Raw genomic sequence first — 23,730 nt, 5'->3', positions numbered from 1 at the left:
AGTGTTTACAGCAATCAGGCTTTAAGTTTAATACTGTAGCGTGATCTCCTGCAATCTTACTTTTTTGGTTGCTTGTGAGTTGGTTTTTAAATGCACTTCGGATTTGGTCGATGTTCCTTTTTTTCTGCTGTGCTTAAACTCATTTAAAAAAAAAAAATGCTGCGCGAGCACCTGCTACAGAGAGATTAGAGAGCATGAGCGAGCAAGCGCAGAGAGAGAGCGCGCAGCTGACAGGGAAGGGATGGGGGATAGGTGTGTGTGCGTGCGTGCGTGCGTGCGTGCGTGTGTGCGTGCGTGTGTGCGTGCGTGTGTGTGTGCGTGTGTGTGTGCTCGCGCGGCTACTGAGAGAGCGAGCGAGCGAGAGAGAGAGAGAGAGCGTGAGCCAGGCTGCTCCTGTAGATGAGGGAGGGAGGGAGGGGCTTTGTTGGTGTGTGTGCTACAGAGAGAGAGCGCGAGCGAGCCAGCTCGTGTAGCTGAGCCGGGAGCCTGGGTGTTTTGTGTCAGTGTTATTCAATGTTTTTACATTAGTTTACTATTACACTGTGCATTCTATGGTGTAATTAACTATATTTGTTCTTAATCTTTACATATTTTTACATATTTACATACAGTTTGTATGGTCTGGAACGGATTAATTGTATTTACATACAATCCTATGGGGGAAACTGCTTCGGTTCACGACCAAAGTTCTGAAACGAATTATGGTCGTGATCCGAGGTTCCATTGTATGTATGTGTGTATGTGTGTGTGTGTGTGTGTGTGTATGTATGTGTGTGTGTGTGTGTGTGTGTGTGTGTGTGTGTGTATATATATATATATATATATATATATATATATATATATATATATAATATATAATATATAATATATTATATATATATATATATATATATATATATATATATATATATATATATATATATATATATAATATATAATATATATATATAATATATAATATAATATATATATAATATATATAATAACTTCAACAGTATGAATCAAAATAATATTGCACATTGTGTACATCATCGATATTCAATGTTTTTGTCATATGTTTAAACAGCTACAAGAATAAAAAGACAACTGATTGACAATTACAGTATGTCTGATACTAGTTGAAGATCTTGCCACACACTTCCAGGTTTCTGGGTTCAAATCCTAGCCTTGTCATTTGTATGAAATTTACACATTCTCTCTGTGCTTACGTGGGTTTTAACAGATTACTCTTCCCTCACCAATATACATTTCAAAGACACATAGTTTATTCTGCTAAACATAAGTCAGTATGCAGTATGGATGTGTGAATGTTTGTCTGTCCAGATTTCTGCCTTGCATATGAAACTAGTGTGATAGGTAACTTACTTGGGTTCTTGGTAAGGTTAATGGGCTTTCAAAATAAGTTAATAAATTTCCCGTGTATCACGACTAGCTGCAGAAGAAAACTAGTAATAGGACATTTATTTGAACCTGTTGGATGTTATTTGTTAAAGCATGTTAAAAATTTTTAATGGCTATCAAAAGATATGGAACTCTAAAGTGATAAAATTGCATTTTAAACTCTTACAATATGTTTAAAATTTCCAAATGTATAATAAGATATCTACACCTAAAAGACTAAATGTACTTTGGTAAGTGGGAAGTATTACAGACACATTTTCAGTATTCAGTGTTAAGGTATTAATCTGTAGTTAAATGCAATCATCATCATTAACAATTTGTCCAGAAACATCCGGGGGGTTGGTGGATGTGCAGACTCTGACAGCGTGAGGCAGGAATTCTAACTACAGTATGCACTACCACTCTGACCGTGTTAAAACATATATACTAAATTCCTGAAATTTTAACCTGACTAAAATTTAAATGTATACCTATATTATATGTTCACTTATTACTAGCTACCTTTAGATGACCAAAGCATGTGCACATTCAATATAATACTTGCAGCAGCAGGCAATGTCTTTGCGATTAATTGTGTAGCCCTAACTTCAGGCACTCAAAGATATAGCTGCTACAATTGCAGTTTAACTTAATTTATTAAATGAATCAAGTATCAAAAAAACGTTATTGACAATCTTTAATGAAAAGTAATAGTTAATTGCCAAACACGTATTCAGTACACCCCCAAAATTTGCAGGGGTTACGTTCCTAAAGCACCTGCGAATTGTGAAAAATTGCTTCTTTTGGATGTGGTTAAAAAATGCCTTTTAAATGCCTATTTGTATAGTTTAAACCCCAAATACAGTATGCCCCCAAAGCACTTTAATTTCGTTGCAAACTCAGCTTAATACATTACCTAAAAAAATAACTTAATACATTGCCTAAAAACAGAATGTAAAGGCAAACCCGTCTACTGTACAGTACTGTACTGTTATGTCTCCTGCGGTGCTAGAATGTAAAATACAGATGTTACCGCTATATGTACTGTAATTCATGCAAGTGCGTTTTCTTTGGTATGCGCTGTCGTTTTCTTTGTTATTAAGTAGAATAAATACATAATAATTTCATTAAATTAAAATACAGTAAAATGTACGGTTACTCACCGATGATGATAAAGTAGCTGTGCAGTACGATGCAGAGGATTTAAAACTCTTCTGGTGGCACCTCTTCTTCAGGCACTTCAGGAGGACTCTTATCTTTGTATGGGTCTTCTGGTGGGGTTTCGTGCTTGGTTTTCTTTATAATTTTCAGGTACATTGTGATAGGAAGTTGCTACATTGTCTCCTGTAGCGAACTGCTGGTACAATTTCCGTGCTTTCTCACGGATGATGTTACTGTCTAAGGGGATATTCTTCTTGCAGTCGGTGATCCACAGTGCCAAGGCAGATTCCATCCTGATGATATTTTTATTCCTTACGGTCGTTACCTTTTTGGCACTATCACAGAAAATTACAGATACTGTACTCCAGATCGCTGCTTTGTTCTTCTTTATGTAGTGTATGGTGCTTTCATTAATGCCATAGTGGCGCACTACTGCAGCATAACTTTTTAGTTCCCAGAGCAAATCCAGTATTTCAACCTTCTCCTGGAGAGTTTTAAACTTCTTCTGGTGCTTAGGCTGAGTTCCAGAAGCCTTAGAAAGGTGCAGGGCGATTCAACGACATTGTTGCGTTTCAAGAATAACAAAATGAATACAATAAGAAAATGGAAAACACAAGGACACTCACCTGGAGATGCATCACATGGCAGCAGTCAATCAGCAGCAAGGAGAAATGAATAATGCTCTCGGATTGGCTACTTTCACCATCCCAAACTGCATTTCCCTCAGTGGTTGCTTCCTGTTCTCTCTGCAGCACAGTATTACCACAAAAAAAGCCATCAAAAATTGCAGAGGATATTTGCGTTTTCCCCTAACAATTAATAGTTAGGTTCTAAGGAAAAATCCGCAGACGACTGAGTCCACGAACCCTGAACCACAACTTTGCGGGGGTTTACTGTAATGCCCTTCTGCTGTCTGTTGTTTAATCACTTGCAGCTTTCCTTGCTACAGCTAGTGGATGAAAAATCTTTCTCATAAAAATTCATATAACTTGGCTACAGTGCATACTAGGTTTAAAGGAGTCTGCATCCATAACACAAAACCAGAGAAACACTACCTGCATCAGCTAAAGCCCAGTCACATAAGATGACTTTTCTAGCGATTGTCTGTTGTAGCCTTCCATATACATAATCTTTTCCAGTTTGAGGCACATGGCGGTGTGCTTCCATGAAAACGATCACCTACTGTGACATACCTAATGATTGAGACAAACTAGTATGTTTCATTTTTTTCATTTGTCAGAGGGGTAGGATGTATGCAGGCGATCTTGAAACCAAGGACTGCTCATCCGGAAGTACAGTGCATAAAATGTATTCATGAGGAATAAGGAATGTGTGTGTTTTGAACCTTTTGAAGCTTGTCTGTCTGATGTTTTGTGTTTCATGTATTGAACAGAATGAAGAAATTAAGAAAAGAGCCAAGATTTTGGCTGAATGCAGCACAGCTATTGACCCTTTGCACAATGCCATTAAAGCCCTAACTCTGTCAGGCAGCATGGGGGCATTGAACCTTAAACAAACAAAAGAGAAGTTTCTCTTTTAAATACCATAACAGAATGGGCAAATGAAATTTAGGGGCAAAGAATGCTACTGAAAACACTGCAAGCTGTTAATCCTTCGAACAGGGATGGCTCAATTAAGCAACAGGATATTGGATGTTAAAAGAAGGGACAAAGATGACTACATTGAAAGACTGGTGCTCAGTTGGTAAATGTGACATAGGCTGCGATTTTCAGTTGTGCAATTTTGACAGTGTAGCGACATAATAACCTACTGCGATCTACAAACGTACCTCACGACATTACGTTTCATAATGTGAAATATATATTTGTGTGTGTGTATATTTATATTTGAGTATTTTATGTTTTTACGTGGAAATGTTTAGGGTCACATGACTTAATTAACACCAAGAGCTGCATTATGCAATTTGCATATACACAACTAAACTGCAAACCTTATGCTTTGTTTATGTAACCACTTAACCAATAGGTTACCCCTATAAAGACAATTCTATATATTACCTATGTTAATAATAGCAATTCAGGCAAGTTTCTGAATTGACAATGTTTATAGCTCCTCTCAGTATTTAAACTGACAAAATTACTAGTCCAATAAGGAATCTTGTAACATTGGACTAGAGGACAACTGGTGATTATGAGTTCTCTATTTGAGAGTGGTCAGGAGAGATTCAATTTTCTCTGTGCTACATGTTTATTTAATGGATTCTCCAAACCCATAATCCAAAATATAAAAGTATTAAAATGTCTTCTTAATGTGTGCCCTATGGAAGTCTATCAAATAATGGTGACAGTTGGTAAATGAACATTTGTTCTTTTCATTATCTTCTAGGTTGCATTACTGGGGATCGATGTCTTAAGTGCATTTGTAGACCGGTTAGTGGATCGCTTCAGAGGTTACACAGGAACTGGTAAGTAAGTCAGTCCCTTAGTCATGACTTCATGAACAAATTACTTCAGAGCAAAATTACCTGAAAATGCACAGTAACTAATACTTAAGCTTTTATTAGTGTTCCACTGTTTGGAAATGGTAAATGGGGAAACAAAGTAGAGATGGTAGGTTTAAAGGATAATTAGTACTATATTTTTTTGTGGTTTTGTTTTTTTTAAGATAGTCTGTGTTAAAATCTGGTTAATCAATAGAGCTTTGTGTCACCATAGTAACCAAACAAGAGAGAGGTCAAATGTTGTATAGACTGTTTGGGGGGAAACTCAAGTGAATGTTGTTTGTGGTGAAATAAAGGTGGAGCTGAGTAATTCAATATAAAGGCACTGAGTGTGTGATATGTTGAAAAGAAAGGTAAAAAAGTGCAGCTGAAAACATTTCTTGTAAAGCACTTAATCATCTGGGGAAAGGATCCTGTTTCTCTGTTGGCAGCTAATTTATCGGTGCTTCCCAAAAGCATCTACTTTTAAGGTCTTGGCAAATAAGACATGTGACATCATTAATAATTAAGTAAATATAAAATTGTTTACTTGAAATACAGTGTCTTCTTATAATGCTCTCAATGGTGTTTGATTCAAGTGTAGCATGGCCTTCCTAACATCTCCCTCTCTCTGTCTTTCAAGACAGATGAAACCACTTTCATGGAAATTGTTTTGTTATTTACCATGGTGGACACTGTATCAAATTAATAAGATTATGTACATCTTTCAGCTCAGATCCCTAATTTCCATTCAGTATTTCTTGTTTTGTCATTTTTTGATTTTAGTTTTTTCTTTTCTGGTCTTTAAACGTTGTGTGTTTAAGCTGTCTTTATTGCACCTTTTCCCTGCAGTTCTTCCTGCATTGATTGACAGGCTTGGAGATGCCAAAGACCAGGTTCGAGAACAGTCACAGAATCTTATTCTTAAGCTGATGGATCAAACTGCACCTCCAATGGTATGTGTTGTCCACTGCATTTCTTACTTGCAAAGTTTGACACCATGAATGACTGGACTGTCGTGCCTCTGCCTTAGATCTACTGTTTTGTCAAAAATGGAAATGTGATTGATTTTGCTTGATGGAAACATATTTTAGTTGTGTTATCACCGCTTGACTTGCCCATTAGAACTCTACAGATGTTTTCTCATTTTATGTAGTGCTATTGCTTAATTCTTTATTTAAACATTTAGGGCTGAAATAAGGAGACTTAACAACCAGATTCTTTCTTTCTGCATCTGCCCTGTGGAGGAGTTCTGTTGGTGTCACAATTGAAACTCAATATGCAGTGCTTCTGTTGATCATTTCTTTACCTAATTTGCTTTTCTTTCTTTGTATTCTCAATTGCAGTATGTCTGGGAACGTTTAATCAGTGGCTTCAAGCACAAAAATTACCGCTGTCGAGAAGGTGTATGTCTTTGTCTCATTGCTTCCTTGAACACGTACGTTTTCAACTGGTTTTGAATTTTCTTAGTATTAGTAAATGTGAAAGCTTGCCTGAAATTTTGACTTTTGTAAATTTCCTCAAAACAGAAAAGAAGCATTTTGCCTTTGTGATTTCATTAGTGTTTAAAGATTTTGCCAAACTTTCCTAAGAGGAGCGTTCACTATCTTCTGATCCGACAGGATGATGTTCTAGAGTTAAGCACATTCAAGCTCATCTGAGATTTCTCTGTGGATGAATATGCTATATGAACTTGATTGACTGAAAATATTCTCATATATAAATTATTGGAGGTTTTTAGTACAGTGGTGTGAAAAACTATTTGCCCCCTTCCTGATTTCTTATTCTTTTGCATGTTTGTCACACAAAATGTTTCTGATCATCAAACACATTTAACCATTAGTCAAATATATCACAAGTAAACACAAAATGCAGTTTTTAAATGATGGTTTTATTATTTAGGAGAAAAAATCCAAACCTACATGGCCCTGTGTGAAAAAGTAATGTCCCCTTGTTAAAAAATAACCTAACTGTGGTGTATCACACCTGAGTTCAATTTCCGTAGCCACCCCCAGGCCTGATTACTGCCACACCTGTTTCAATCAAGAAATCACTTAAATAGGAGCTGCCTGACACAGAGAAGAAGACCAAAAGCACCTCAAAAGCTAGACATCATGCCAAGATCCAAAGAAATTCAGGAACAAATGAGAACAGAAGTAATTGAGATCTATCAGTCTGGTAAAGGTTATAAAGCCATTTCTAAAGCTTTGGGACTCCAGCGAACCACAGTGAGAGCCATTATCCACAAATGGCAAAAACATGGAACAGTGGTGAACCTTCCCAGGAGTGGCCGGCTGACCAAAATTACCCCAAGAGCGCAGAGACGACTCATCCGAGAGGTCACAAAAGACCCCAGGACAACGTCTAAAGAACTGCAGGCCTCACTTGCCTCAATTAAGGTCAGTGTTCACGACTCCACCATAAGAAAGAGACTGGGCAAAACGGCCTGCATGGCAGATTTCCAAGACACAAACCACTGTTAAGCAAAAAGAACATTAGGGCTCGTCTCAATTTTGCTAAGAAACATCTCAATGATTGCCAAGACTTTTGGGAAAATACCTTGTGGACTGATGAGACAAAAGTTGAACTTTTGGAAGGCAAATGTCCGTTACATCTGGCATAAAAGGAACACAGCATTTCAGAAAAAGAACATCATACCAACAGTAAAATATGGTGGTGGTAGTGTGATGGTCTGGGGCTGGTTTTGCTGCTTCAGGACCTGGAAGGCTTGCTGTGATAGATGGAACCATGAATTCTACTGTCTACCAAAAAATCCTGAAGGAGAATGTCCGGCCATCTGTTCGTCAACTCAAGCTAAAGCGATCTTGGGTGCTGCAACAGGACAATGACCCAAAACACACCAGCAAATCCACCTCTGAATGGCTGAAGAAAAACAAAATGAAGACTTTGGAGTGGCCTAGTCAAAGTCCTGACCTGAATCCAATTGAGATGCTATGGCATGACCTTAAAAAGGCGGTTCATGCTAGAAAACCCTCAAATAAAGCTGAATTACAACAATTCTGCAAAGATGAGTGGGCCAAAATTCCTCCAGAGCTCTGTAAAAGACTCATTGCAAGTTATCGCAAATGCTTATTGCTGCTAAGGGTGGCCCAACCAGTTATTAGGTTCAGGGGGCAATTACTTTTTCACACAGGGCCATGTAGGTTTGGATTTTTTTCTCCCTAAATAATAAAAACCATCATTTAAAAACTGCATTTTGTGTTTACTTGTGTTATATTTGACTAATGGTTAAATGTGTTTGATGATCAGAAACATTTTGTGTGACAAACATGCAAAAGAATAAGAAATCAGGAAGGGGGCAAATAGTTTATTGTGCAGTATCTATCCAGCATGCTGGGATACTGAGAAACATACCATAAATCTAATCAAAAAGTAAAATGCATTAGCTGTTTAAACAGGGGGTTGACTAATTACTTAAAACATTGAGATTTATTGAACTTGTAGAAAGTGGAGACAGTACGACAGAATATATTTTTTTGGTTTGAACTTGAACCATTAGCATTTTGTATCTACAACTTAAATTATTTGTGTTTTTGCTTTAGATATGGCTCACAGACTTTAACGCTAAGTAAGATTGTACCGTCTCTGTGCACTTTATCAGGAGACTCCAACGCTCAGGTAAGTGCTTATTGGTCATAAAGGTAGTGTCTTACTACCTAATATTTTTGTACTTGTTCCTTGTAGTTTTATTAATTGTTTGTGTGGAGCAATTACCTCTCGTTAAATGCAAAATTATTCTGTAGCATTCCATAGATATGCGAGTGTGTATGTATGCTCATCAAACAGGGGTTTCTTTTTGGATCTGGTGTTGCTGAAAACTTAACACTGTTTTTTCCTTTGTTTAAATTATTTTTTTTTCCCATTCTCAGTACGTTAGCACTAATCGAGTGTAGAAAGTCAAGGAGAGGATAATACTTTAGATTCATTTATTAGAAGAGGTTCACATAAGATGCAAAGATAGAGTGATGCTTGAAGACAGTTGTAGACCTAAACACACACAATATTATTTTAATAGCGGTATCAATATCAAAGATGCAAACTTAACAGGGTATGTTTTTTCTGCTCCAAATTTGCTTTACTAAAATTAAACTTAATATTCGATTTTGAATATGCACTCTTCTAGTACAAATTGAAATGTACTATGTTATGGTCACCAAGTCTTAATAGTTCCATCATATCAATCCTCCAAATCCTACTTTTTATTAAAAAATATATATGTTTAATAGGGGTCTTTTTAGTAGTCTTTTTGGCTGTAGACAGTATATCATAATCAGAAGTTTGCTTTGTGATGGACCAGGTTAATGAGAACACCTCTTCTATTTGCTGTTCAAACTTGCTGCCCCTCCTTTGAGTGCTGCCTTCATGAGGCATTGGATTGTTTTCTTAGAAAAATGAAACTCAGTGAGCCATCTAATTGTTCCCACCCTATTTTAAGCAAATTCACTTGTTGTCTCCATATGTATAATATATATGTCTGGCTCAGCAAGATAACTTGGCATCTAACACTTTAAATTTGAATTACAGAATTAACAGTCTTCCTTTATGCGAGTCATTAGTACCAACATGGACAAGGATATCTGGATCCATTTACAGTCCAGTAAAGAGCCCATCCACCGTTTCTAGGGGAGCTCTTTCCTGAGCATCTGGAAGTCAACACACTGTTCAAGACTCTCTGTTAGTGATAAGCAAGCTCCACAGTGTTCGTTTCACCTTTAGTTTAGAGAAGTCACGAAAATGTTCGTGAATATTGCCGAACTTGGCAAAATGCATTGAAGTCAATGGGGAAGGACTAACTAAACTAGATTTGACTTGATTATATTGGTACAATCATCTTTAAAGTGTCCCTTAGGCCTAAGGAAATGTCTGCCAACTATACTGGACCGATTATTGTGGCCAAAAAGATGACCTGAGCTATGTGGCAGCAGTGCCATCACTGCACCACTGTACCTTCGTGAGAGCAAACACGAAAGAATGGAGTCAGAGATGTACAATTAGATATTCTGTCAAAACAAAGCTTAAATGTGGAAATCATAGCCAAAAGTCAGAAAAAATACATCGATCTTTTAAAGGCAGAAGATTCAAAGTGGCATGTCATGATTGAAGCTGCTGGCTTGTTCTTTTATTTGAAGTCACACCAAACGGTCTGTGCTGATGCTTTGCACTTTTTCTTGTAAATAGTAATAAATCTTTCATTATTATTATTATTTCATAGTCTCCTGTGTTTTGTATTGGGTGGTGGTGCTTTCAAAGTAGTTTTTTAATTCCACATGGCTAAGTATGTATGCATAGGGCACATGTCTCATTTTCTTATACTGATGTGGAACTAGAAAATCAACCTGCACATTTGGTGACGAGCAGAGATAACTTGTATTTATGCTGTATATGTTTCATAAAAATATATATATTTTTTAATTCTGTAATGCAAGTGATCAGCATTATGTACCGGGGGTTAGGGGTTAAGCGCTTCCATCCAATGTTGGGTGTTATAGCTCTGGAGGATTTCGTGCTGGCCTGACAAAGCATTATAGGGCACTGGGGATAAAAATCTCCTAAACTGGATGAATTATCAGTAAATATTTCAATGAATGAGTTTGCTGATCAGAATTGCTCTCTATCACTGAAACAAATCTGTCTCTTAATTTTCCCTAATGACTGAATCCCCAACTGTCAATACCTCCCTCCTTCTATCACTACTTAGTACCTCAGAGTTATCAGAGTCAGGCTGCACAAAGTCTTGATTCGTGGAGGTACAGTTCCATCTCTGGGGTTGATGCCGCTAGATATTGTGCACTTTGTACTTTATACTTATGCCCAATCATGGTTCACCCTTTTTTACACCTCTGGTCCAAATTCTCCTCCTCTGTTTTAGGGGTGTACAGTATCCCCCTAAGGGACCCTGGGTAGCATCTGACAATTATCTTGTCTGCATTGTATTAAGTGTTTCTTCCTGCAATTGTAAAAGTCCTGAGAACGGAGTTTGTTGAAGCCATACTCCAAAAAGTCCATAATTATTCAGGACTTCCATTGTATTGGCCTCATGTTTAAAATGTGTTTTAGTGATTTAATCAAAATTGACAACAGCGCATTGCTGCACACACCACATGACAAACCAAGATCCCAGATTGAGACCCAAGTGTAGCCTTGCAACAGGTGACACATCGGCACCACACAAGTTCAGATGGAATGGAACCAGTGTGAGGTTTTTTTTTGCAGTTGCTGGACTAACAATTCTGCCACCAAACCCATGTTTTCCCTGCAGGTTGGAGTGCCTACTTGCAGGTATACACTGGTATACAACTTATTTAAATAAGTTGGGGGTCCACTCAAAGCAGAAGCTGGCTTGATAATACCTGCACTTACAATGGTTTACAGGACTGAACTTGAGAACCAGTTATTTAAGCCTTTTCTTACTCATTTGTGCATACATTAACATGAAATTGAAGTTGCTGCCATTTTAGTATTCAATGTCCTTTCCACTTTTGTCTGTACTACTTGTCACCTATTGTCAGTATTTGGATGCAATTAGGGGAGCAAAATGAACAGATGAAGGTGAATCAAAAAGAATAAGAATTTAGAGAGAGTTGAACATACAAAGGTTTGACAAAAAATACAAATTTCCAAATATCTCTTTTATGCATATATACTAGCACAGTTTTCAGAATACGAGATAAGAAGAAAATAGGATAGCTAATTGAACAATAAGATCAGTCATTACACATTAGAGTAACATATTAATTTTTAAACGTGGTTGGAATGTAGCCACAATGGTTCCCCAGGAGTGAACTTGAGCACCACTGCAGTAGATGTAACATTTACCGCACTACTCGCTTTACATGTTGGATTGCTCAACTGTCCTAATGAAAATCAGAGAAAGTTTTTACTAAAAGCCATATCACATCAGACAACTTTTCCAGTTATTTTCAGTTTTAACCTTCATTTACAATCTTAGTGAGTTTAAGGCTGTTAGTGGTGTGCTCACATGAAGGCCAGAAAACAAAGTGGTTATTATTTCTTTGTTTTAAATACATTGACATTCTCTTAATTTACAGTGTAATATTTTGATGCAGTTATTTGTCTAAATGGAAATAGTTTTATTTTTTTAAGCCGTAGAAAATCTTTATACCATCTAGACAGCATTCCACAAATATGAACATATAGCTAAGATGTAGAGCACAATCTTGGACCTTGGTTAACACTGACAGTAGTAACTCAGCATGATTTGCAATAATAGCAGAGCTATCAAAATCAAAATAAATCCTTAACTGCAATAGACTACTGACACATGTGATCAAATGTTGTTTAATATCTGTAGACCAAGGGCTTCTCATGGCATACTACCTCTAGAAATTGAACATTTCGAAAAACACCACTATTTGTTAAGTCTTACATTAAGTATTAAACCCTGATTAGGCACAAGCACCTAAAAGTGATGTTTCTTAAACCCCTCTTCCCAAATACTGGGTTTTTAACAAGTGATTACTGATAGTTTCTTATTACTTGTTTTATACAAAAACAAGAGTGTAGTTTTGATGTGGTATAAAAAAATTGTAAGCCTAAAACTTTTTTCAATTCAGATCAAAGTAAGTTTTCAGAATTTATATACTACTTCAGGTTAATAAAAAAGCAAAATACCTTCCTGCTTCTTGGCTATATCCTTTAGGCCTTGTTCACACGGGCGTTAAGTTTTTGGATAAACGAACTTGCTCTGAACGTCCTAGACGTTTCTGTTGCATTTTGTGGTGGCGATCGATTGACTTCTACACCGGCGTTCGTTTGTCTCTGTCTAACGCCAGCCTGCAGCCCAAATTGTAGTTTGTGTGTTAACCTGTGGAGGCAGTGTCGGGAACTGGATATGAAAGCCCTTGTCGTTTTATTTGAGGTGCCTCCTTTCAATATGGACTGTTTTGCTATGTTAGATATTAATCATCTTGTTTTAAAAATACTCGTAATACAGCAACGTAGGGAGAGAAAAAATCGCCGCTGCTACTGGGTTCATCATCTGACTGCACAACGTCGGGTTAAAGGAAGTTTTTTTGTGCTTTATGAAGAAATGCGAAAATTTCCGCGCAAGTTTTTTAATTACGGTCGGTTTCCAGTTTTGATTGTCTGCTGCAGCTGGTGCAATGCCACATTGCACGCCGATCAACCAATATGCGACTTGGTGTTAGCCCCGAAGAGAGACTACTTGTCACTTTGAGGTAAGGAAACAGTAGTTGAGTGTGCGCTTTCACCGGAGTTATGCACTGAGATGCCCACCCCACCATGGATTGCCCCTCCTACATAATCGTTATCAAATATTATATTAGAACATAAATTAATAGGTTCATGGTTTACAAATTACATGAGACAATAAAATAAAATAAGCAATATGAAAATATATATGTTGTATATGAAAACATAAAAATATCCGGTCCTCCGAAGCATAAAATAAACGTGCAGAAAACGAACTAGAAGCGGTTTCCTTGCGTTCGTTGGGTTTTGAACGCCAAGAAAAAGCTGCATGCAACGTTTTTTTGATGCCGTATAAACACGCTGCCGGACAAACGCACGTCACCAAAGCCCGTGTGAACACTCTCATTGACTCCTACGTGTAGAAAACACTCGACGCTGAGACGCTCACGGACGCCTCTGACGCAAAAAAACGCTCGATTTTAACGCCCGTGTGAACAAGGCCTAAGGTTATCCCTGTTCCTGTATTTATTATTTTAAAAGAAAAGACAAAGGCTCTGAACATTGACAGCTCTGTCAGAAACAAAACGTTGCCATTGTTAATTAATACTAGTAAATTCTAACACTTTTTTTATTAATATTTGTTAACATTTCTGTTTGTTCCTCATTATTTGTTCTTTTGCATTATTCTGTCATTTTCACAAATGTTATAAAGAATGATGGTACATAAAAAACATTTACCAAATACAAAAAATATTGGTGTACTGGACCTGAGAGAGACATGTAGAGGGGGAGGGGTTAGCTTAGAATTCTTTACATTTATATAGTGCTTTTCTCACTACTCAAAGTGCTCAGCAATTGCAGGTTAAGAGCCTTGCTCAAGTGTCCAACAGAGCAGAGTCCCTTTTGGCATTTACGGGATTCGAACTGGCAACCTTCCGATTGCCAGTGCAGATCCCTAGATTTTCATTTATTACCTGACACCCACCTGTATCACCTCTATTCCTACATAGTATCAGAATGCTCTAAATATGTACATTAAAAGGCAAATCTTCTGATTTAAAATCTTATATAATAGGAACATGAAAATCTTTTAAAATCTGTCTTTCAATAAAATTGTTCATAAAACAAATTTTAAACAATAGATTACATACTATAACTTAAGATCAGATTTAAAATTTGGAAAAATAGTACATAAAAAGAGAATTAAAATATTTTGAATAAAACTAGGTACTAAAATAATTTAAAATTTGGACTCCCCCATATCTGGGACTGAGGTCACCGAAGTAGTTAAAAAAAAAAAAACTCCTTGGTGGCAGGGCCCCGGGGGTGGATGAGATACGCCCGGAGTTCCTCAAGGCTCTGGATGTTGGACTGTCTTGGCTGACACGTCTCTGCAACATCGCATGGACATCGGGGACAGTGCCTCAGGATTGGCAGACCGGGGTGGTGGACCCCATCTTTAAGAAAGAGGACCGGAGGGTGTGTTCCAACTACAGAGGGATCACACTCCTCTGCCTCCCTGGAAAAGTCTATTCGGGGGTTCTGGAGAGGAGGGTCCATCAGATAGTCGAACCTCGAATTCAGGAGGAACAGTGTGGTTTTTGTCCTGGTCGTGGAACAGTGGACCAGCTATACACCCTTAGCAGGGTCCTGGAGGGTGCATGGGAGATTGCCCAACCAGTCTACATGTGTTTTATGGACTTGGAAAAGGCGTTCGACCGTGTCCCTCGGGGAATCCTGTGGGGGGTGCTCCGGGAGTATGGGGTACCAGACCCCCTGATAATGGCTGTTCAGTCCCTGTACAACCAGTGTCAGAGCTTGGTCTGCATTGCTGGCAGTAAGTCAAACTTGTTTCTAGTGAGGGTTGGACTCCGCCAGGGCTGCCCTTTGTCACAGATTATGTTCATAACTTTTATGGACAGAATTTCTAGGCACAGCCAAAGGCGTTGACGGGGTCTGGTTTGATGGACTCAGGATTGGGTCACTGCTTTTTGCAGATGATGTTTGTCCTGTTTGCTGCATCAGGTTGAGATCTTCAGCTCTCTCTGAATCTGTTCGCAGTGTGAAGCGGCTGGGATGGGAATCAGCACCTCCAAATCCGAGACCATGGTCCTCAGCCGGAAAAGAGTGGAGTGCCCTCTCAGGGTTGGGAGCGAGATCCTGCCCCAAGTGGAGGAGTTCAAGTATCTCGGGGTCTTGTTCACGGGTGAGGGAATAATGGAGTGTGAGATCGACAGGCGGATCAGTGTGGTGTCTGCAGTGATGCAGGCTTTGGATCTGTCTGTCGTGGTGCAAATGGAGCTGAGCCATAAGGCAAAGCTCTCAATTTACCAGTCGATCTACGTTCCTACCTTCACCTATGGTCATGAGCTATGGATAGTGACCGAAAGAACGAGATTGCGAATACAAGAGGCTGAAATGAGTTTCCTCTGCAGGGTGTCTGGGCTTTCCCTTAAAGATAGGGTGAGAAGCTCAGTCATCCGGGTGGGGCTCAGAGAAGAGCTGCTGCTCCTCCGCATCGAGAGGAGTCAGATGAGGTGGCTCGGGAATCTGCTCAGGATGCCTTCTGGACGCCTCCCTGGCGAGGTGTTCCAGGCACGTCCAACTGGGAGGAGGCCCTGGGGAAGACCCAGGACATCCTGGACGGACTATGTCTACCGGCTGGCTTGGGAACGCTTTGGGATTCCCCCGGAAGAGCTATAAGAAGTGGCCGGGGAGAGGGAAGTCTGGGCATCTCTGCTCAAGCTGCTCCCCCCCCGGCCTCGGATAAATGGAAGAGGATGGACTAAAATTACAATCCTAAACTAGGGGGAATTAAAAAAGATATACAATGGAGCCCAAGGAACAAACTATTAACCTTAGGGACCCATATCAAAAATCTTATTAAGATTAGGGTTATAAATAAAGTTTTTAAGATAGGGATGGAAAAGAAGGGACCTTAAGATTAGGGAAGGGAGTAAAATAAGGTAAACAGAGGGGAGTTTTCAGTCTACAGAGAAACTGAGATGATCAAGTCACTGTTGTTTCTGAGGCCTTGTGCATTATGCTATAGTCTTTGTATCTGATGTATTATGCTGTATTTTCTTACGCCCAATTGGTGCAACGCTTTTCTTCACTGACACTTATTCTTACAAGGTCTTAAATTTATGCTTTACTAGCAAAATACCCGCGCTTCGCAGCGGAGAAGTAGTGTGTTAAAGAAGTAAAGAAAAAGAAAAGGAAACATTTTGAAAATAACATAACATGATTGTCAATGTAATTGTTTTTTCACTGTTATGAGTGTTGCTGTCATATATATATATACATATATATATATATATATATATATATATATATATATATATATATACATATATATATATACATATACATATACATATACATATACATATACATATACATATACATATATACACACACACACAGTGGTGTGAAAAACTATTTGCCCCCTTCCTGATTTCTTATTCTTTTGCATGTTTGTCACACAAAATGTTTCTGATCATCAAACACATTTAACCATTAGTCAAATATAACACAAGTAAACACAAAATGGAGTTTTTAAATGATGGTTTTACTATTTAGGGAGAAAAAAAATCCAAACCTACATGGCCCTATGTGAAAAAGTAATTGCCCCCTTGTTAAAAATAACCTAACTGTGGTGTATCACACTTGAGTTCAATTTCCGTAGCCACCCCCAGGCCTGATTACTGCCACACCTGTTTCAATCAAGAAATCACTTAAATAGGGGCTGCCTGACACAGAGAACACCAAAAGCTAGACATCATGCCAAGATCCAAAGAAATTCAGGAACAAATGAGAACAGAAGTAATTGAGATCTATCAGTCTGGTAAAGGTTATAAAGCCATTTCTAAAGCTTTGGGACTCCAGCGAACCACAGTGAGAGCCATTATCCACAAATGGCAAAAACATAGAACAGTGGTGAACCTTCCCAGGGGTGGCCGGCCAGCCAAAATGACCCCAAGAGCACAGAGACGACTCATCCGAGAGGTCACAAAAGACCCCAGGACAATGTCTAAAGAACTGCAGGCCTCACTTGCCTCAATTAAGGTCAGTGTTCACGACTCCACCATAAGAAAGAGACTGGGCAAAACGCCTGCATGGCAGATTTCCAAGACGCAAACCACTGTTAAGCAAAAAGAACATTAGGGCTCGTTTCAATTTTGCTAAGAAACATCTCAATGATTGCCAAGACTTTTGGGAAAATACCTTGTGGACTGATGAGACAAAAGTTGAACTTTTTGGAAGGCAAATGTCCCGTTACATCTGGCGTAAAAGGAACACAGCATTTCAGAAAATGAACATCATACCAACAGTAAAATATGGTGGTAGTGTGATGCTCTGGGGTTGTTTTGCTGCTTCAGGACCTGGAAGGCTTGCTGTGATAGATGGAACCATGAATTCTACTGTCTACCAAAAAATCCTGAAGGAGAATGTCCGGCCATCTGTTCGTCAACTCAAGCTGAAGCGATCTTGGGTGCTGCAACAGGACAATGACCCAAAACACACCAGCAAATCCACCTCTGAATGGCTGAAGAAAAACAAAATGAGGACTTTGGAGCGGCCTAGTCAAAGTCCTGACCTGAATCCAATTGAGATGCTATGGCATGACCTTAAAATGGTGGTTCATGCTAAAAAACCCTCAAATAAAGCTGAATTACAACAATTCTGCAAAGATAAGTGGCCCAAAATTCCTCCAGAGCGCTGTAAAAGACTCATTGCAAGTTATCACAAACGCTTGATTGCAGTTATTGCTGCTAAGGGTGGCCCAACCAGTTATTTGGTTCAGGGGGCAATTACTTTTTCACACAGGGCCATGTAGGTTTGGATTTTTTTTCTCCCTAAATAATAAAAATCATCATTTAAAAACTGCATTTTGTGTTTACTTGTGTTATATTTGACTGATGGTTAAAGTGGTTTCATATATATATCTCAAAATACCCGCGCTTCGCAGCGAAGTCGTGTGTTAAAGAAGTTATGAAAAAGAAACATTTTAAAAATAACGTAACAGGATTGTCAAAGTAATTGTTTTGTGTATTTGGTGGCAGCATCACGAAGTTGTTTTCTCTTTCTCAGGTCAGAGACATTTCGGTAATGGCTATGGTGGAGATTTATCGTCATGTAGGAGAGAAAGTAAGAGCTGATTTAAACAAAAGAGGCCTTCCTCCTGCACGGTAAGTAAAGTTGGAACTATTGGGTTTTGTCACCATTCATGTCAGAGCTTCATCTTTTATTTTAGCTGTCATCTTTGGACTAAGCTGACCTGAGCATCATCCAATTTGGGATCATTTGCATTTTTCCAGGCTATTTGTGACCTTGCCAATTTCAGTATTGCATAATTTAACCTTCTAAAATCTATTATGCATCTGAAGAAGGGAGATACTAATCTTAATCATTTTTTTTGTCTATGTGGAGTTTGAACATTCTCATTATGTCTATGTTTGTTTTTCTTTGGTCACTTTAAGTTTCCTTCATTGTTTCTAAAGACATACAGGGTAGGTTAATTGGTGAGCCTAAATTGACTCTGTTTGACTGTGGGAATGTGCTTATTTCCACTACAAGTTGTATTTGCTCTTTCTCCAGGACTGGTGTCTGCCCAAAGCCAAGTACGGCCATGGTAGGTTCACTCCCCTATGATTGAGACTAACTTCAGGTTACCCAATAGGAAGAAAATTTTGAAAATGATAAAACCTACCTTTTAGAACATCTTCCAAAGTTACTGGACCCACTTTAAATATGCAATACAAACTTGATTAGTAAATTTGTTGTATAATTTATTTCAAAATGTGTATTGCTGTTCTCTAGCAGTTAAGTTTTTTTTGAAGAAGAAGACTGCAGGAAACTTTTTATACTCTATTGTAAGATGAAAACTGCCGCTGAAATGCCATTTATAAAGTGGCACATTGTTTCTTTCTGATCTGCTGTAAATGAACAGGGTCAGGACTGCCCAGCCAGGGACTTGTAATTTACAGTCTATAATAAACTGATCAAAAAAATTAAAGGGACACTTTGAAAACCCATCAGATTTCAATGGTGGGAAAAAATCGTGCTGGATAACTATACTTATATGGACTGGGTAATGTGTTAGTAATGAAAGGGTGCCACATCATTCAATGAAAATGAAAATTATCAACCTACAGAGGGCTGAATTCAAAGACACCCCGAAAATCAGAGTTAGAAAATGATGTGGCAAGCTAGTCCATTTTGCTGAAATTTCATTGGAGCAACTCAGAATCATACTCGGTAGTTTGTATGGCCCCACGTGCTTGTATGCATGCCTGACAACATCGAGCCATGTTCCTAATGAGGCAATGGATGGTGTCCTGGGGGATATCCTCCCAGATCTGGACCAGGACACCACTGATCTCCTGAAAAGCCTGAGGTGCAACCTGGCGGCGTCCCAGGGGTGTTCTATCGGATTTAGGTCATGTGAGTGTGGGGGCCGGTCAATTATATCAATTCCTTCATCCTACAGAAATTGCCTGCATACTCTTGCCACATGAGGCCGGGCATTGTCATGCACCAGGAGGAATCCAGAGCCCACTGCACCTGCATAGGGTCTGACAATGTGTCCAAGGATTTCACCCCGATACCTAATGGCAGTCAAAGTGCAGTTGTCTAGCCTGTAGAGGTCTATGCGTCCCTCCATGGATATGCCTCTCCAGACCATCACTGGCCCTCCACCACACCAGTCATGCTGAACAATGTTACAGGCAGCATAACGTTCTCCACGGCTTCTCCAGACCCTTTCACATTTGTAATGTGCTCAGGGTGAACCTGCCCTTATCTGTGAAAAGCATAGGGCGCTAGTGGTGGACCTGCCAATTCTGGCAAATGCCAATCAAGCTCCACGGTGATGGGCAGTGAGCAGCAGAACCCATTAGGGGACATCAGGCACTCTGGCCACCCTCATTAAGTCTGTTTCTGATTGTTTGGTCAGAGACATTCTCACCACTGGCCTGCTGAAGGTCATTTTGTAAGGCTCTGGCAGTGCTCATCCTGTTCCTCCTTGCCCAAAGGAGCAGATACTGGTCCTGCTGATGTCAGTGACCTCCACCTGTTAAACCATTCTTGTTTTGAGCTTTGTCTCATTATTGCCCCTCTAGTGCACCTGTTGTTAATTTCATTAACACAAAAGCAGCTGAAACTGATTAACAACCCTCTCTGCTACTTAACTAACCAGATTAATATCCCAGAAGTTTCGTTGACTTGACGTTGATTAAAAAGTGTTCCTTTAATTTTTTTCAGCAGTATCATTATCTTTTGTACTTTTTAGTGTACATTATCACATTTGTAATACTGTACATAACAAACATTGACAAGGGGGTTTTCATTAAAGATTTCAATGATTTTTGTTTGATCCTTATGATCTTTTTTTTTTTTTTTTGCTTTTCTGAATATATTATTAAAATCGGAAGAAATTTGCATTTAGCTTCCTTGTTAAAAAGCTCAGGTTTATGATAATCATACTGGTAGTCAAATGTCACCACTTGAGGTTGATGTGAAAAGTGAGTTTGCCACAGATACTTGCATTAAATGCTTGGTAATCTTATTGTTTCTTCTATGGGACTGCAGTCTCTAGAATCTCTTAGGATAAACAAATCAAGATGATTTTAAGTGGCCAACAATTAGAAACATATTGGATGACTTGCCTTGAGATTGTGCCTTGTGCTTTAGCTACTCCTTAATTGTTTTATCCTTTAAGCACAGCATACTCTTTCTTCAGTTTGTTGAGTTCATGAAATTAACAGCTCTTTTTCCTTTTTTCCTTGGAAGTGTACAATTTACATGTCAGAGTGGTATAATTATTCTTCCTTGCAATATATAGTAAAAGAAAGAGTGGTTTAGTCATTTGACTAAACCTTTTTTGTTTTTGTTCCTTAAAATCTAATTGTTAGGCAATGGAAAAAACTGATTTTTTCCAACATCCTGTGTTTCAAATGGGTTGAAGTGTTGTCTTTTCTTACTTTAATAAAATCAAGGCTGGCTGCTGCAATTGTGAAATTATTTGTCAGCAAATGAATTTCAAGTAACATTTTAAAGCTTGTAGAGAGCAACCCCTGCATGTAGGATGTGAATGTCCAGTTCTGACATAGCCTATGTTAGTTTGCTGTACATGTGCTTTATTTAGTGGTAAATTTGGTTGTATTGGATCACAATCATTCTAAAATTAAATGGATGTACTTTGACACTGGCACTCAATTCTGTATTGTAAGTTCATAATATAGCATTCTAAGTTTCCAAAATGATTTTCTGAATTATTCAGGGGTGTGGACGGTTAAAGACTGAGCAGTATTAAGTCAAAGGCAGTAATGTAGCACTCCCTGTTATACAGTTTGCCAATATGCAGTCACTATTTAACCTTAAATACAAAACATTAGGATACAGGAGGAAATCCGGAGCCTGCAAATAAAAACACATGCAGACAAAAGGAGAACATGCATTGAGTTACTATTAGTTATTACAGCTAGCTTTTATAAAATGCACTATAAAATTAACACTTTGCTGAGCTAGTACCAAAGTTTGACAAAAGACAAATTATTACCCAGTTTGCTCAGTTAGTTTGAAAGATTTTGTTTCTGAGTATAACATTCAATTCATTTATTAATACCATATAGTTGAAATAAAACACAGTTACATTGTAGAAAACAAATGCAGTGTTTTATGTGTGATATGTATATTAGTACTCTTTTACCGCCAAATAACGCTACATTTTTTTCTGAAGCTCAGTTGTACTATCTCAGAATGAAAATTCGCTTAATGGTAGAACACCTAGAAAGTATCCACTTCTAAGAGAGAAAAACAAAAAAGCGCAGGTGGTATTTGTCAAAGTGTATGTTGGTAGGTCACGGTTCTTCTGGGAGAAAGTTCTTTAGACTGATTAAAATACAGTAAATTAAATTTTTATGGTAAGTTTCACCAACTCTGTTTCCACTGAAAATAAAGTAAAGCATTCAAATTAAAAAAACACTATCCCTATCTTGAAACATAAATGTGAATGAAACAAGCAGCACAGAAAGCTTTGTGGGTCATGAGTCCCCCAGCACTACATATAATGACCTGAAACATTCCTCAAAAAGCATGCAAGAATGGATAATTAGAAAACATTTTCCTGTGCTCTGAGTCATGATATAAAACCCATGGAACATTTGTGAAAAGAGCTGACCCTTACTGTTGGAAGAAGGTAGCCATCAAACCTTGGAGAGAAAAAGTTGGCCAGCCTACCAGTTGAGAGGTATAGAAATCACATTCAGAGACAGATACCTGGTTACAGTTGTTTGCTCCAAATGCTGTGTTACAAATATTAGGATAAGAGTGCTAATATTTTGTCCATTGCATTTTCATTTGCTTTATTATTTAAAACAATATGTTAGGTCATGCATCAAAAACAAATTTTCAGCTACGTAAAATGTGAAATAAAGAGTGGTGAATAGGATACCAAATATATGTCTGTGTTATAATATATTAGGAGTCCCCAGAAAATGGCCTAGTCCTTCAAGAGTAAGATCGATTGAGGCACACCAGTTTGCCAGCAGATACATCAACAAATAATCCTGTACTTCGAGAATAATGTTCCTCAAAGACAAATGAGTAGGATCGTTGGTGCTTCACCCAGTGCAGCAGCACACAATATGATTAAAAGATTCAAGGAATCCCATCAAATCTTGTTGTGTAATTTGTTAAACCTCAGATGTCACTGTTTTCAATCCATTATGCAGTTATGCAATTTTCGCCACAGCATCCACAGATGCAAGTTAAGGTTTAACTGCTAAAACTAAAGCCAAACATCAACACTGTCCATAAGCGTGACTGATTTCTCTGGGCTCAGTATCATATGTGATTGAAAGTAACACTGTAGAATTATGTTTTGTGGTCTGTCAAGTCAACATTCCCAATAGTTTTTTGGAAAAAACAGCCATCATATTCTCCTGGCCAAGGAAAGAAAAGGACCGTCCAAGCTGTTATTGACATCCAGTCCAAAAGCAACATGTTGTTGTATGGCGGTATGTCAGTGCCCATGGCAAGGGTAATTACTACATATGGTATCCAGATGGCATCTTTTCCAGGGATGTGGCTCCATTTTCTAGCAATGCAATGACAAGCAATGACAATATACTGCCCAAATGATAAGTGCACGGGTGTGTAAGCAGAGTGTGTGGGTACTAATCTGGTCTGCCTAAAGTCCTGACTTGTCTCTGATTGAGAATGTGGGGCTACAATTGTGTTGCAATAGACCTGCAAAATGGATGGATAGGAAAAAGTTCCACTAGCAAAAACTTGACCAACTTGTTTCTTCAGTGCACACAAAACCTACTGTTATTAAAGGAAGTCAGATTGTTACACTGTGGTAAACACTCTGTTGTCCTAACTTTTTGGAGCATTTCTACAGTCATCAGATTTGACATGACTTTATTTTTTCAAAGATATATTTAAATTCACAAGATAAACCTCAAATAGTATGTTTTAGCATTTTCAGTATAGTTCAGGGTGAACAGAAAAATTGCTCCTTTTACTTTCTTGTGTACATAGTATAGAGA

General features: G+C 38.3%; 1 protein-coding gene across 29 annotated transcripts in view; it reads left to right on the top strand.

Moving 5' to 3' along the window:
* Positions 1 to 23,730, top strand: part of clasp2 (cytoplasmic linker associated protein 2) — a 271,813-nt gene that overhangs the window by 63,252 nt on the left and 184,831 nt on the right. For all 29 annotated transcript variants that reach the window (XM_039736300.1, XM_039736302.1, XM_039736280.1 and 26 more), the window contains exons 2-6: positions 4,888 to 4,966; positions 5,834 to 5,937; positions 6,328 to 6,419; positions 8,545 to 8,620; positions 18,269 to 18,366. In XM_039736300.1, the coding sequence (XP_039592234.1) occupies positions 4,888 to 4,966; positions 5,834 to 5,937; positions 6,328 to 6,419; positions 8,545 to 8,620; positions 18,269 to 18,366 (449 nt within the window). The remainder of the gene's footprint in view (positions 1 to 4,887; positions 4,967 to 5,833; positions 5,938 to 6,327; positions 6,420 to 8,544; positions 8,621 to 18,268; positions 18,367 to 23,730) is intronic.

Source organism: Polypterus senegalus, chromosome 15, assembly GCF_016835505.1.
Source record: "Polypterus senegalus isolate Bchr_013 chromosome 15, ASM1683550v1, whole genome shotgun sequence".
In the NCBI taxonomy this organism is placed as follows: Eukaryota; Metazoa; Chordata; class Cladistia; order Polypteriformes; family Polypteridae; genus Polypterus; species Polypterus senegalus.
This window is presented reverse-complemented; position numbering and strand designations above follow the sequence as displayed.